The sequence below is a fragment of the Eptatretus burgeri genome, chromosome 1, assembly GCF_056783735.1.
Source record: "Eptatretus burgeri isolate ZD-2024b chromosome 1, Ebu_testis_v1, whole genome shotgun sequence".
In the NCBI taxonomy this organism is placed as follows: domain Eukaryota; kingdom Metazoa; phylum Chordata; class Myxini; order Myxiniformes; family Myxinidae; genus Eptatretus; species Eptatretus burgeri.
Window position 1 is genome coordinate 130,933,583 of NC_140961.1, and position 13,656 is coordinate 130,947,238.

A 13,656-nucleotide genomic window follows, 5' to 3' on the forward strand; every position below is an offset into this window, starting at 1 on the left:
AAAACTGCCCGTCCCGCGGTTCGAATCCACTCCGTCCGCACAGTCCGGGCAATAATTTGGGATCGAGTGGTGGTGTCGACCGTGATAATAATTCACCCACTCTTCGTGAGGACACCGTGGGATATTTAACGTCCGCAACTTATCACAGGGTCGTCCGGTTTAACGTCCATCTGAGGGACGGAAAGGGAAGGGTGATCGCTGAGACTGCAACAACCACCGAGGGGGTGACGTTGTCCTCAGTGCCGGGCAAGGTCTTTGCTCGGATAATTTGTTCACGAGCGTCAGCCAGAGTGACCTCTATATTCGTTATGTGTGTGTGTGTGTCTCTGTGTGTGTGTGTCTCTGTGTGTGTGTGTCTCTGTGTGTCTCTGTGTGTGTGTGTGTGTGTGTGTGTGTGTGTGTGTGTGTGTGTGTGTGTGTGTGTGTGTGTGTGTGTCTGTCCAGAGCAGAATTCCGTGCACTTTGATCCGATCTTGATGAAACTTAGTTATGTGTTCGATATCAATGTCTAGTTGTGTTTTCCTGGATGAGGGCGTGACTACGCCCATTGTGGGTGGAACCACGGCCAAAAAATAGCCATTTTTAGGGGTAGTCGGATTAAAAATCTATCTTCTCCGAGGGAATTGACTGAATGAAATGGGTTCTTCAGTATTTGAATAGCAAAATGAATTATCTAAAACTTGTCGTTGTCAGATTTTTCATTTTCGTCCCAAGGTCAAGGTCACAAGGTCAAAAACTTAGAAAATTGCGAATTTTGACATAAAAATCATACGACCACCCAAACTTTGAGAGCGAGGATGACAATATTTTTATGCATAATCTTGAGGTCATTCCCCACCTGAAGTCTTGAAACCATTTTGCTCTATCTCGAACACCTTGCCCGTGGCGCCCCCTTCAAGTTTATTTTTACGCTGATTTCATCAAAGTATGGATATAATCCGAGGAGTGCAAAATGCCATATAGCGTATATGACGTTATATTGTTCCTGGAATGTTCCGGAGGAAGTTTGCACCAAAGGTCATAATCCTTGACCTTTGACCTTTAAAGTTCACAAAGGTGAAATTTTCAAAGTTGTGGTAATTGAACCGGGTTTTCGACCTTCTTCGATGAACTTACTCCAATACGATATAGCACATATCCTGTTTCCTTATTTTAATGTCCACAACATTGTTTTGTGACCTTTAAAGGTTATGCAAAGTTCAAATTTTGAAAGTTGTTGAACGAAACCGGGTTTTCGACATTTTGCAGCTAAAAACCTATCAATCCTACCACATCATGTTAATCATTTTTATAACATGGTCAAAAATTATCACATTGTCTCATCCTTGACTTCTGAAACAATCTACATCATCAAATACCGCTCGTGAACCATTGTCGTCTTCAGACTTGTTCTTGATCAGGTTCGCCACCATCTGATTGAGCACCAGTGTCCAGAGTAGTCAGGCTTTACACCAAAGAGGTCAACGATTGACCGTATCCTTGCTCTTCGGGTCTTCACCGAATGCAGATGAGAGTTTTGGCAGGGACTGCTTTCAGCCCATGTTAATCTCTGTAAAGCGTTTGATTCAGTGAATCGGGATTCCCTCTGGAGGATTCTTGGTCTTCGTGGGGAGCCACCAAAACTGATCGATCAGATGAATACATTCCAAAGGGCAATATCAAAAAATACAACCCCAACCAACGACATGCCAGAAATGGTACACCTCATCAAACAACGAGACAACTTCAAACAAAACACATCAACACCCAAACCACCAGACATTGTAGAAATACAGCCTTTTTAGGTAATGCAGTAATGTTCATCTTGGAGGTTATGTTTTCACCACTGTTTGTCTGTCTCTGAGCAAGACATCTCAAAAGGTTATGGACGGATTAGAACAAAACTTGGTGGACAGGTTAGGTGTGTCACACGGACGAATTCGTCGGATTTTGGTGAAGATCGGATCAGGATTCCAGAATTTTTAAAGTGATTCTTCACCATTGAGAGGTTGGGCCAGAAACTATATACAATATAGCATGATATCTCAAAAACTGATGGACGGATTCAGACAAAACTAGGTGGACGAGTTGGTTTGGTGACAAGTACAAACAAATTAGATTTTGGAGGTCTGGATCCAAATCCGGCCTTTCAGTGGGTTCCAAAACGGAAACTGTTCAGCCTGGTGGAGGTACGTGGTCTACCTAGTGCCGTTCTAGCTCAGATATATTTTAACACGAGCAAAGTACCCGTCCTTGACGATTAATTCATAAATGAAAGCATATGTTGGTTACTCACAGTTTCTGTCCAGTCAATTTTGTTACGAACGGGTCTCTTCGGTCGTCTACTGCAGCACATTTTTAAAAACAACGTTCCTCGTTTTCTTGTCTGTGGCATGGACGTGCAGCTTTGATCTTGATCCAACTCTTGATCCACAACTTACAACATTCTGTGTGAGAAAACAGGCGAATGCAGATCTAGTCCGATTATGCTGAACGTCTGTCCCTGTGCTTTGTTTATTGTCATGGCAAAGCAAGGTCGTAATGGAAATTGTAATCTACGGAACTGGAATGGCAGGTCACTGTCGGATGGTATAAGTGGTATCCTTGGAATTGATGCACGTTTTCCTGCTGCCGGTCCATTAATCAGGATTACTTCAATCACATTTGGGCTCATTTGGTGGACTGTACAGTGGGTGCCATTGATGATATTTGGTGGATCCAATGAACATAGAACAATAACTGGGCAGCCAACTTTCAGTTTAAGTTTGTGTGGTGGTATCCCTGATATTTCAATGGAAATCAGAAATTCAACAGGAAAGTGCACCGCTTCCTCCGGAGTGAGTGTAGTGTTGATTGCATTATATATCTTGACTTCTCCTGGGAAGCGGTCAATGATGGTAGAGTTGACAGCATCCACTGTTTCATTTAGAGGTGTGAGTATCACTCGTTATAACAACCAGTTGTTGTTGTTTGGAGCACGTCCTGTTAATCCGACATAGATTTCCTCGATTAATTTGGAAGGAGTTTCCTGCTGGTGGATCCCTTCTGGTAAAGTGATGGTGTCCGGTTTATTTTAAACAAGGTAGTTACCATCTCCAATGTTCATGAGGAGGTCGGCGTAATTCGCAGCGGTGGGGTCATTTGTAAGCTGTGCTCGTATGTTGTCATACAGTCGGTACGTTGTAACGTTGCGCCATAACGCCGATCGCTTCAGCATCGCATGGACTGTTTGCATGTGTTCCTTGCTTCACAACGGGTAGTATTTGGCGGAAGTCTCCACAGAACATTTCCAGGATGCCACCAAATGGTTTTGAATTTCCACAAATATCCTGTAGGGTCCTATCGATCACTTCATACACGGCCATGTGTGTCATCGGAGCCTCGTCCACAATAATTGCTTTGGCTTCGTTCATCACTCTAGCGATTGCCGTCCCTTTTTTTTCATAGAGCAGGTTGGTGTACCTTGTTTGTGAGCATTCAGGGGTACTTTGAAGGTGGAATGTAGAGTACGTCCCCCTGTTCGTAAAGTTGCGGCTATACCACTCGATGCTGTAGCAATAGCGACATGGCCATTCGATCTGATCTTTGTGAGAATTAAATTCAAGAGGAAAGTTTTACCTGTCCCTCCAAGAGCGTCAACAAAGGTGATACCGCAGTGCTGTGTTTTTACTTTGTCGAGAAATAGTGCATATATTTCTGTTTGATTTGCCGTCAGCCGATGCTCGTGGTTGTTGATGTACTGGTTTTGTTCACATCCGTCGAAATTCACGTACCGAACGTACTCCTGTGCGTGGTTTGTGGCCGTTGTACAGTCAATGACAGGAAGGTTGTAGTTATCCAGAGTTTGACCTCCTTGTGCGAGGATGTGGTCTTCTATTTCCATCAAGCAAAGATTGTACATTGCCCCTGCGTGGTCGTCATCAACATGAACGTTGTGGCGATGGAAAAAATCTTCTGCTAACGCAGCTTTATGATCATTCCAGAGTGCGAGTAGGTTACTTGGTTCACAAAAAATCAACAGGACAATGAATAATTTCCAAAGACTTTGCGGGCTCTGTCCAATAGTTGCCTCTCGCAAAGCATTATGTAGATGGTTGTCAACCTCTGCAAGTCCCTTCGCCAGACATGCCTCTCGAGAAGTTGGTGGAATTACACCTTTATGACTCCTGAGATCTTCGAACGATGTCAGACCATGTTCCTGGTGAAGCAGCATGCGTAAAAAATTAGCACGCTGATTGTTTTGGATTGACCGTGTAAACTCGACCGATAGCAGGGCTTCTGAATACACCAGCATATGATAGTTCCCCTCTTGCGTCAATTCCACTTTTTGTTGCAAGAATCCCATGTGTAATACTCTTGAACTTCGTGATACGTGAGTGTTTTCATGAACTCATCCGTACGGTAAATGGTGAAGAATTCTGTCAGAGTTGTCTTTGGTGGTCCCGCTCTGGCGCGGGCATCAGCATTGCAATTGTCAAAGTACACTCGCTGGCCATTCTCCAGGTGGATAGCCAGCTGCATCACTGGTGGATAGTGTTCATGCATCGGGAAGCCCAAGATTCGGTGAGCAGCTTCTATGGCACCCACGAACTTGGCTTCTTAATATTGTTATATTTCATCATTATTTTGTCCACCTTCAATAGTGAAGATCGCTTGGTCACTTCCCTTGTTTGCATACTTCAGCACATATTTCACACTTTTGACTGAAGTACAAATTTCAACGTTCGTGTGGCACTTCATTTGTTTTAAAAGCGAAGGGTTGTGAGGTACAACCCACCGATTGTCTATAACGTGCTCGATACGCTGTCCATTTACAATCTTGGTGATTGCGATTACATTCCCTCCGTCCTCTAGGGTGCACCTGCAGTACTTGGGGATAGCTATCTTGCCCTTGTTCCGTCACTTCCATAAAATCCTTTGGGAACATTTTTGAGAAGGATCTGTCCTTCATACATAGACTGTTTCTGTTGAAAGGGCTGCATGGTCCATGGATCATGTTGCATTTCACCAGTTCGTGCAGTTGAATTTCCAAATCCGGACATGGTATTTCCACAGATATGACTTGATCAATATCTTCGGGTCTGATTTTGCTTCCTGGAGACAACCAGAGTAGTATGTGCACATGAGGGAGCCCTCTTTTCTGGAATTCGATAGAATACAGCTATGCCAGCAAGTCACCAAAAGCTCCATTCTTCAACAGATCCATCAGTTTCTTCAATTTCAAATGAAAAGCACGACAGACGATATCTAGCCGGTCTGATGCTGTTTGTTTCGGTAGAAGATTTTCTGTAATTTCTGACCATTTCGGATTAGCAGTAGATGTTATGAACAGATCTGGTCTGCCATATTTCCGCACGTATGCAATGACATCTTGGGTGCGCTCGTGCATATAGTGCGGACCGCCCGTGAATGTCGATGGTAACACGATTCTTTGCCCCACATTCCACGGATCACAGTCATTATTAAATATAGCGTCTCTGAAGTTTTGGTAGCTGTCCGCTCTTGGAGCTTTCTGTTCCCGTCTGAGAAAATGTAATCGTTCTGTTTCTATCTTACAGTAAATGTCAACTAAAAATTACTGAAACAGTCTGCGGCACAGTAACAAATTATTAGTCTGTCGACACATGATATGGTATGCGTAAAACTGCATTTGCGTTATTTTGCATGCAGCAGCTGACTGCAAATATACGCTCCATCCGTCTGTGCCATAAGGAAACAGGATTGGGAACTGCAGAGTGTCGTAAACACACGGTGTAATTCTGATACATGCTGTAATGCTCCATCACGCTGGTGTAACACAATATCTCTGGTCGCAGTTGGTTCGTTCGGCATTAGTATGCCTACTTCATCACCGGATGGTGCGTTGTAACGGCGAGGATGTTGTGTGGACGGCTGCTTGTTTTCGTGGATGACAACTCTAAGATCTACTCTTCCATCTTGGTTCATGTTTTCAACAGCCGTTTTCAGGTTTCTGACGTAGTTGTTGTTCTCATGCAATAACTCTGTGAGCTTCATTACGATATGTGGTTTCATACCAGTACCAATGGCCAAACGTGCTTCATCTTTGGCTCGTCTGCTGTCAGTGAAATAAATTTGCAGAAACTGTCAAGGCGTATTGTCTTGCAGATGGAGACTTCCAATTTTGTGACACACTTGACCTTGGACAGTAAAATTGGGATCCATTCCATGAATCTGTCGTCTCGTGCAGCCAAAGCTCGTCATTTGAAATGCGCTATTCTAAAGACGTACGTTCTGAAGGAAATGGTCGGAATCATTATTTGTTCCGATGGGCAGTCACAGCAGATATTGAGGTGGCGTTGGGAATAAATCCAATTGAATTTTTCCTCTTCCACAGCAAAATCCTGGTGGCTCGCCAGCGATTTTTTTTGCCTCACAGTAGTTACATGCTATTTCCATTTCTCCAATATCTGTTTCAAGGAAGAACACATTTTCATCATTCGTGTAGGCTCGTGGGACCGCTGGCAACTGCAGCTGTCGTCTTGCGTTCCTTTGTGCACGGACTTCTGGTAATCGCTGGGAAATTCTTCTTCGTTTCGGTGTTCTCGGCATGTTACCACCTGCAAACATATAAAAGTGATTAATAATGTGCGTTTCAATCAACGGATTTTAGTTCTTGGAATATATAGCCCCCCCCCCCCAGATTATTTTTGGTGCATGGCCTTTTCATGCACATCTATGGCCTGAATGATGGAGAATTACCAGTGCTGCAGTGGGATTTCCCAGTGCTGCAGTGGAATTTCCCAGTGCTGCAGTGGAATTTCCCAGTGCTGCAGTGGAATTTCCAAGTACATACTGCAGTGGGAATTCCAAGTACTGCAACAGGAGTACCAAGTGTTGCAGTTGAATTGCTCAGTGTTGCAGTTGAATTTTCAAGTGCTGCAGTGGGATTGCAAAGTGCTGCAGTGGGTCTTCTAAGTACATAAAAGTGACTTACCGGAATGTCGTAAGATCTTGCAAGCTCACAAACTGGTTTTCAGGTACAATCTCACTTGATGGTCAGCTAAAAAGGAGAGTGAATAACTTTACTTTTATTTTACTTTATTTGGAGCAGGAAGACACCTCCAAACAGGGTGGGTAGCTGTACAATTTTTGCTCAGTAGTGACTGATGACTGAGTTGTGAGTCAGTAGATAAGAAAAAAATCTTAGCTTGACAATTTGAGAATGGTAGTATAATTTGAGTCAATTCGACAATTTGAAGTTGATTACAGGCCGAGTGATTGGATCAAAAAAGTATGCTGGTAAGCAAACCACCTGCATCTTTCATTCTACTTTTCAAATGCAAACCTGCAAAACGACTGAATAAAACACTGTCTTTTTGCACTGTTGACTGTTCAAATCAACAGCAAACCTAACCTGCATCTTTTTTGCACTGTTCTAATGTTATGCAAATCTGCATCTTTGTTTCACTGTTTAAATGTTTTGCACTGTTGAATAGTATCTTACTGGCTTTAAGGATAAGGCTTAAAAGAAGGCAAACTAAATAGCAATATTTTTTTTAGTTTTGGCTTTTTAGTTTTGGCTTTTTTCTTCTGTTGTCTGCAAATAAAGGTGTGTAGGGGATGGTTATGAAGTGCAAGTCAGGAAAGGATAAAAAAAAATTACTCACCTAAATGAATGCGAGGAAACCTCATTGCTCATTCCATCGATAAAAGAAACATTTTTCCGTCGATAATCACAATTTTCAATGAACGTGGTAAGCGGTTTTACTTTCTTATTCAATGAAAGTGGTAACGGTTTTTCTTCCTTCTTAAGAGCATTGGGTGTGTCCTGCCCATTTTCACCCCCAAAATTCACAATAGATAATAGTTACTTCATAACGAAGAGTACATCTAGCCACCTTCCCGATAGTAAATTAAATAGCTGCCAATTTTCAGGTGGATACGATTTGATTTGACGTCGCAATACGGGAACAAAATTCGGCGTTTCTCTCTTATTGAAAATGTATATAACAGACTAGCAGGGGTACCTGGCCTTACCTGGTGCTGTTCCAATCATGTGGGTATTTTTAAGAAATCAAATTTTGGTTTTCTTCTACTTTCTGTGGGGGCCTACAACACTCCCTACACCCAAGTTAAAGAATGGGGGCTCACTGATAAACCTTTGAAAGCTTGATGAAGATCTGTTCAGCCATCTCTGAGAAAATGGTCACACACACACACACACACACACACACACACACACACACACACACACACACACACACACACACACGGCAATCAACACAGAACTTGATGTACTCGGAGATAACTATCACCCTCTCATCTTCCGACTCGGATGAATCCATGAAATGAATACACTCCTATCTGCACAATCAAAGCATGCCCGCAGCTCCTCAGTGGTGTGTGTCCCAACCACGTCGTTGCCAAGTAACCGATTCGAACCTTTCCACTTTCTGCTTTTAAGATTGAAGCAAAATAATGTTATTGTGGTCGGAGTTTGCCAGCAGCTGAGGACAAGCCTTCGATGAATCCGCTTGAGGAAAGTTGGTGTACGACAGAACGCCTACAAACAACCATAGGTTGGCAATCATAGCACAAGCTTTATGGCAGAATGGCCTCATTCCGTATTGAAGTTGCTTGTAAGGAAGGTCATATTAATTGCATTTGTAATACTTTTACTGTAACGCAACAGCGTGAAGACAATGAGTGTGCCTCTTCAGCCGGATGTGACGTCACGTGAGTTACTTTGATTTGAACGTCGTGAGCCTGGAGGAATTCGCACAAGGTTTGCGAGTCGTGGAGATTACAAGGTGTACGAAGAAGGAGGGAATGTGATGGATTTTGTTGTGAGGTAATAATTATAATTTTATAATTAAATAGGGTCTGCGAGTCATAAGGGAATACACGGTGTGCGAGTCATGAGGGAATACACGGTGTGCGAGTGATGATGGAATGTTTGGATGGATTTTGTTTTGAGGTAATAATTATCATATAATTAAATAGGGTCTGCGAGTCATGAGGGAATACACGGTGTGCGAGTCGTGAGGGAATACACGGTGTGCGAGTCATGAGTAAATGTGATGGATTTTGTTGTGAGGTAATAATTATCATATTATAATTAAATAGGGTGTGCGAGTCATGAGGGAATACACGGTGTGCGAGTCATGAGTAAATGTGATGGATTTTGTTGTGAGGTAATAATTATCATTTTATAATTAAATAGGGTCTGCGAGTCATGAGGGAATACACGGTGTGCGAGTCATGAGGGAATGTTTGGATGGATTTTGTTGTGAGGTAATAATTATCATTTTATAATTAAATAGGGTCTGCGAGTCATGAGGGAATACAAGGGTGCGAGTCATGAGGGAATACACGGTGTGCGAGTCGTGAGGGAATACACGGTGTGGGAGTCATGAGTAAATGTGATGGATTTTGTTGTGAGGTAATAATTATCATTTTATAATTAAATAGGGTCTGCGAGTCATGAGGGAATACACGGTGTGCGAGTCATGAGGGAATGTTTGGATGGATTTTGTTGTGAGGTAATAATTATCATTTTATAATTCAATAGGGTCTGCGAGTCATGAGGGAATACAAGGGTGCGAGTCATGAGGGAATACACGGTGTGCGAGTCGTGAGGGAATACACGGTGTGGGAGTCATGAGTAAATGTGATGGATTTTGTTGTGAGGTAATAATTATCATTTTATAATTAAATAGGGTCTGCGAGTCATGAGGGAATACACGGTGTGCGAGTCATGAGGGAATGTTTGGATGGATTTTGTTGTGAGGTAATAATTATCATTTTATAATTAAATAGGGTCTGCGAGCCATGAGGGAATACAAGGGTGCGAGTCATGAGGGAATACACGGTGTGCGAGTCGTGAGGGAATACACGGTGTGGGAGTCATGAGTAAATGTGATGGATTTTGTTGTGAGGTAATAATTATCATTTTATAATTAAATAGGGTCTGCGAGTCATGAGGGAATACACGGTGTGCGAGTCATGAGGGAATGTTTGGATGGATTTTGTTGTGAGGTAATAATTATCATTTTATAATTAAATAGGGTCTGCGAGTCATGAGGGAATACACGGTGTGCGAGTCATGAGGGAATGTTTGGATGGATTTTGTTGTGAGGTAATAATTATCATTTTATAATTAAATAGGGTCTGCGAGTCATGAGGGAATACAAGGGTGCGAGTCATGAGGGAATACACGGTGTGCGAATCGTGAGGGAATACACGGTGTGGGAGTCATGAGTAAATGTGATGGATTTTGTTGTGAGGTAATAATTATCATTTTATAATTAAATAGGGTCTGCGAGTCATGAGGGAATACACGGTGTGCGAGTCATGAGGGAATGTTTGGATGGATTTTGTTGTGAGGTAATAATTATCATTTTATAATTAAATAGGGTCTGCGAGTCATGAGGGAATACAAGGGTGCGAGTCATGAGGGAATACACGGTGTGCGAGTCATGAGGGAATACACGGTGTGCGAGTCATGAGTAAATGTGATGGATTTTGTTGTGAGGTAATAATTATCATTTTATAATTAAATAGGGTCTGCGAGTCATGAGGGAATACACGGTGTGCGAGTCATGAGGGAATGTTTGGATGGATTTTGTTGTGAGGTAATAATTATCATTTTATAATTAAATAGGGTCTGCGAGTCATGAGGGAATACAAGGGTGCGAGTCATGAGGGAATACACGGTGTGCGAGTCGTGAGGGAATACACGGTGTGGGAGTCATGAGTAAATGTGATGGATTTTGTTGTGAGGTAATAATTATCATTTTATAATTAAATAGGGTCTGCGAGTCATGAGGGAATGAAGTCAGGGAATGCAGGTGTGCGAGTCATGAGGTAATGGGAGGAATTTTGTTGTGAGGTAATAAATGGGGTGTGCGAGTCATGAGGAAATGGGAGGGATTTTGTTGTGAGGTAATAAATGGGGTGTGCGAGTCATGAGGAAATGGGAGGGATTTTGTTGTGAGGTTATAAATGGGGTGTGCAAGTCATGAGGAAATGGGAGGGATTTTGTTGTGAAGTAATAATGATTATTGAGTGTGAATGATAATTGATAACTGCTAGCCAACACTCGGTTTGCGAGCCGTGACCGCGTGTTGTGTGTGAGAAGCTAAGAGCCAATTGGGTGTACGAATTTTGAGATTTGTGGTCGTTGTTGAAGCAAAGGGAGAGTGAGGTGTGTGTGTGTGTGTGTGTGTGTGTGTGTGTGTGTGTGTGTGTGTGTGTGTGTGTGTGTGTGTGTGTGTGTGTGTGTGTGTGTGTGTGTGAGAGATATATATATATATATATATATATATATATATATATATATATATATATATATATATATATATATATATATATATATATATATATATATATATATATATATGGAGATATCGTTGAATGGCGAGTGGCGAAGATGTGGTAGCGTAGTTGTGGAAGGTGGCATCGTGTAGTGAATGGCATGATCGTTGAGATGTTGGTTGTGGCGATGTTCGTTGTTGTTCTTGCACCAAATTAACAATAGCCAAAGAAAAACGGCCAACTGAAGCGTCGCAGCCCGAATGGATTACATATATTCCCTCTATACTACGGGTTTGGGCTAACTACACATGAACTTACCGATACATCTCACCTGAGGACTCTTTATGGTGTAATGCGAATTTCCACAACCATAACAATATATATATATATATATATATATATATATATATATATATATATATATATATATATATATATATATATATATATATATATATATATATATATAGTATATATATATATAGTATATATATATAGTATATATATATATAGTATATATATATATAGTATATATATATATATATATATATATATATATATATATATAGTATATACATATATATATATATATATATATATATATATATATATATATATATATATATATATATATATATATATATATATATATATATATATATATATATATATATATATATGGAGATATGGTTGGGGTGCAATTTCATGAATAATTATAGTGGTCTTTGAACCCTTTCAATGTCATCTTTATCCGTTTCAACCATTTGATGACCATACTGCATTTGCAAATTCCAGTTTATTGTGCTGAGCTCGATAAAACTGGTGTCTGGTTTCACCTTTTCTTTAAGTGCAAAGTACAAGAGAGCTGTTAGTCCCATAGTTGATCAGAATAACGTCCTGTAAAAAGAGAAGAGAACAAGTGTCAACCACAATGAGTTGACTAGCATCACATGAAGAGGAATAAACCGTAGTGAGTGGATTCACATTACATCTCCGAGAATCAACCACAATGAGAAGACTAGTCCAGCGTCACATGTCAAAGAATCAACCACATTAAGGGGACTAGTTTAACCTCACATGTCAGAGAATCAACCACAATGAGGGGACTCATCCAGCATCACATGTCAGAGAATCAACCACAATGAGGAGACTAGTCTAGCATCACATGCAGGAGAATTAACCACATTGAGTGTAATAACATCACATGGAGAGGAATCAAACACAATGAGAGATAATTACATGGAGAGGAATGAACCACAATAAGCAGACTGGACTCACATCATATGTTGGAGAATCAACCACAATGAGAGGACCAGCATCACATGGAGAGGAATCAACCATAGTAAGTGGACTAGCTTCACATGCCAGAGAATCAACCACAATGAGGGGACTAGACTAGCATTGGATGTCAGAGAATCAACCTCAATGAGTGTTAGCATCACATGCTGTAAGTTTCAACTAACAATGAGTTAGAGTGAGTTCAACAATGAGTTCAACTATCAATAACTAACAATGAGTTTCCACTGTGAAAATGACCTTAGCAACAGTTCCGATTGCTAAAAAAAAGTGTTAATTTGTCCAATTTGGACATTGCTTGACACTCCGGACATCTTTTTTTTTGTATACATTGTCGAGGCTCGTATGAGAACTAACGCACAATGCACAACAAGGGGGGCAGGATACAAGAGGGGCAGGAGAGGTAAGGACAAAACAGAAGGGAACAGAGACATGAGGAGATCTGCAGAAGGGAGAGGGATGAGGCAGAGATCACGGGGTAAACAAGATGAACACCACAGGGACTTTCAGGACCTTACACGACAGGGAACTTTCGGGAAGGAAGGCAGGGAATTTGAAGGAGGTGGGTTTGGGGTGAATTAACAGGGGTAGAAAAGATTGTGGTTTTGTATGGGGGGGAGATAAGAGGTGGTGGTGAACAGCTGTTTTGAAGACCTGGAGGGAAGAATGGGATTGAAGAGAGTGTGGGAGTTTATACAAAAGGCGGGGAAAAAGAAGAATAAAAGAGTGACTTGGTGAGCAGTGATTCGTGATTTTGGTAGTTTTACCAGGATGGGATTGCTGGCGGACCTTGAGCGCCTTGTGGAAATATGGGGGGGGGGGGTGGACAAATCACAGACAGAGCAGGGGGGTGATACCGGAGAGGAGATTGTAGAAGACAGAAAGACCATCGACCTGCCTGCGGTGAGAGAGTGAGAGGCCCAAAGAGTCAGCCTCTCCACGGGAGATACCAAAGATCCAAATGCCTCGGTTTCCACAGCGTGAAGCCGAGAAAGGTGAGAGGTAGGAGCACCACCCGAGAGGGGAGAGCAGTACTCCATCAGGCTGCAGACGAAAGCTTTGTATGTGGTCAAGAGCTCAGGTGGGCCGAGGAAGGTATTTGCA

General features: G+C 41.8%; 1 protein-coding gene across 5 annotated transcripts in view; it reads left to right on the forward strand.

Annotated features, from left to right (window-relative positions):
* Nucleotides 1-8,670: 8,670 nt before the first annotated feature.
* Nucleotides 8,671-13,656, forward strand: part of DNAH10 (dynein axonemal heavy chain 10) — a 494,970-nt gene continuing 489,984 nt past the window's right edge. For all 5 annotated transcript variants that reach the window (XM_085898117.1, XM_085898134.1, XM_085898126.1 and 2 more), the window contains exon 1: nt 8,671-8,791. In XM_085898117.1, the coding sequence (XP_085754243.1) occupies nt 8,775-8,791 (17 nt within the window). In that variant the 5' untranslated portion in view covers nt 8,671-8,774. The remainder of the gene's footprint in view (nt 8,792-13,656) is intronic.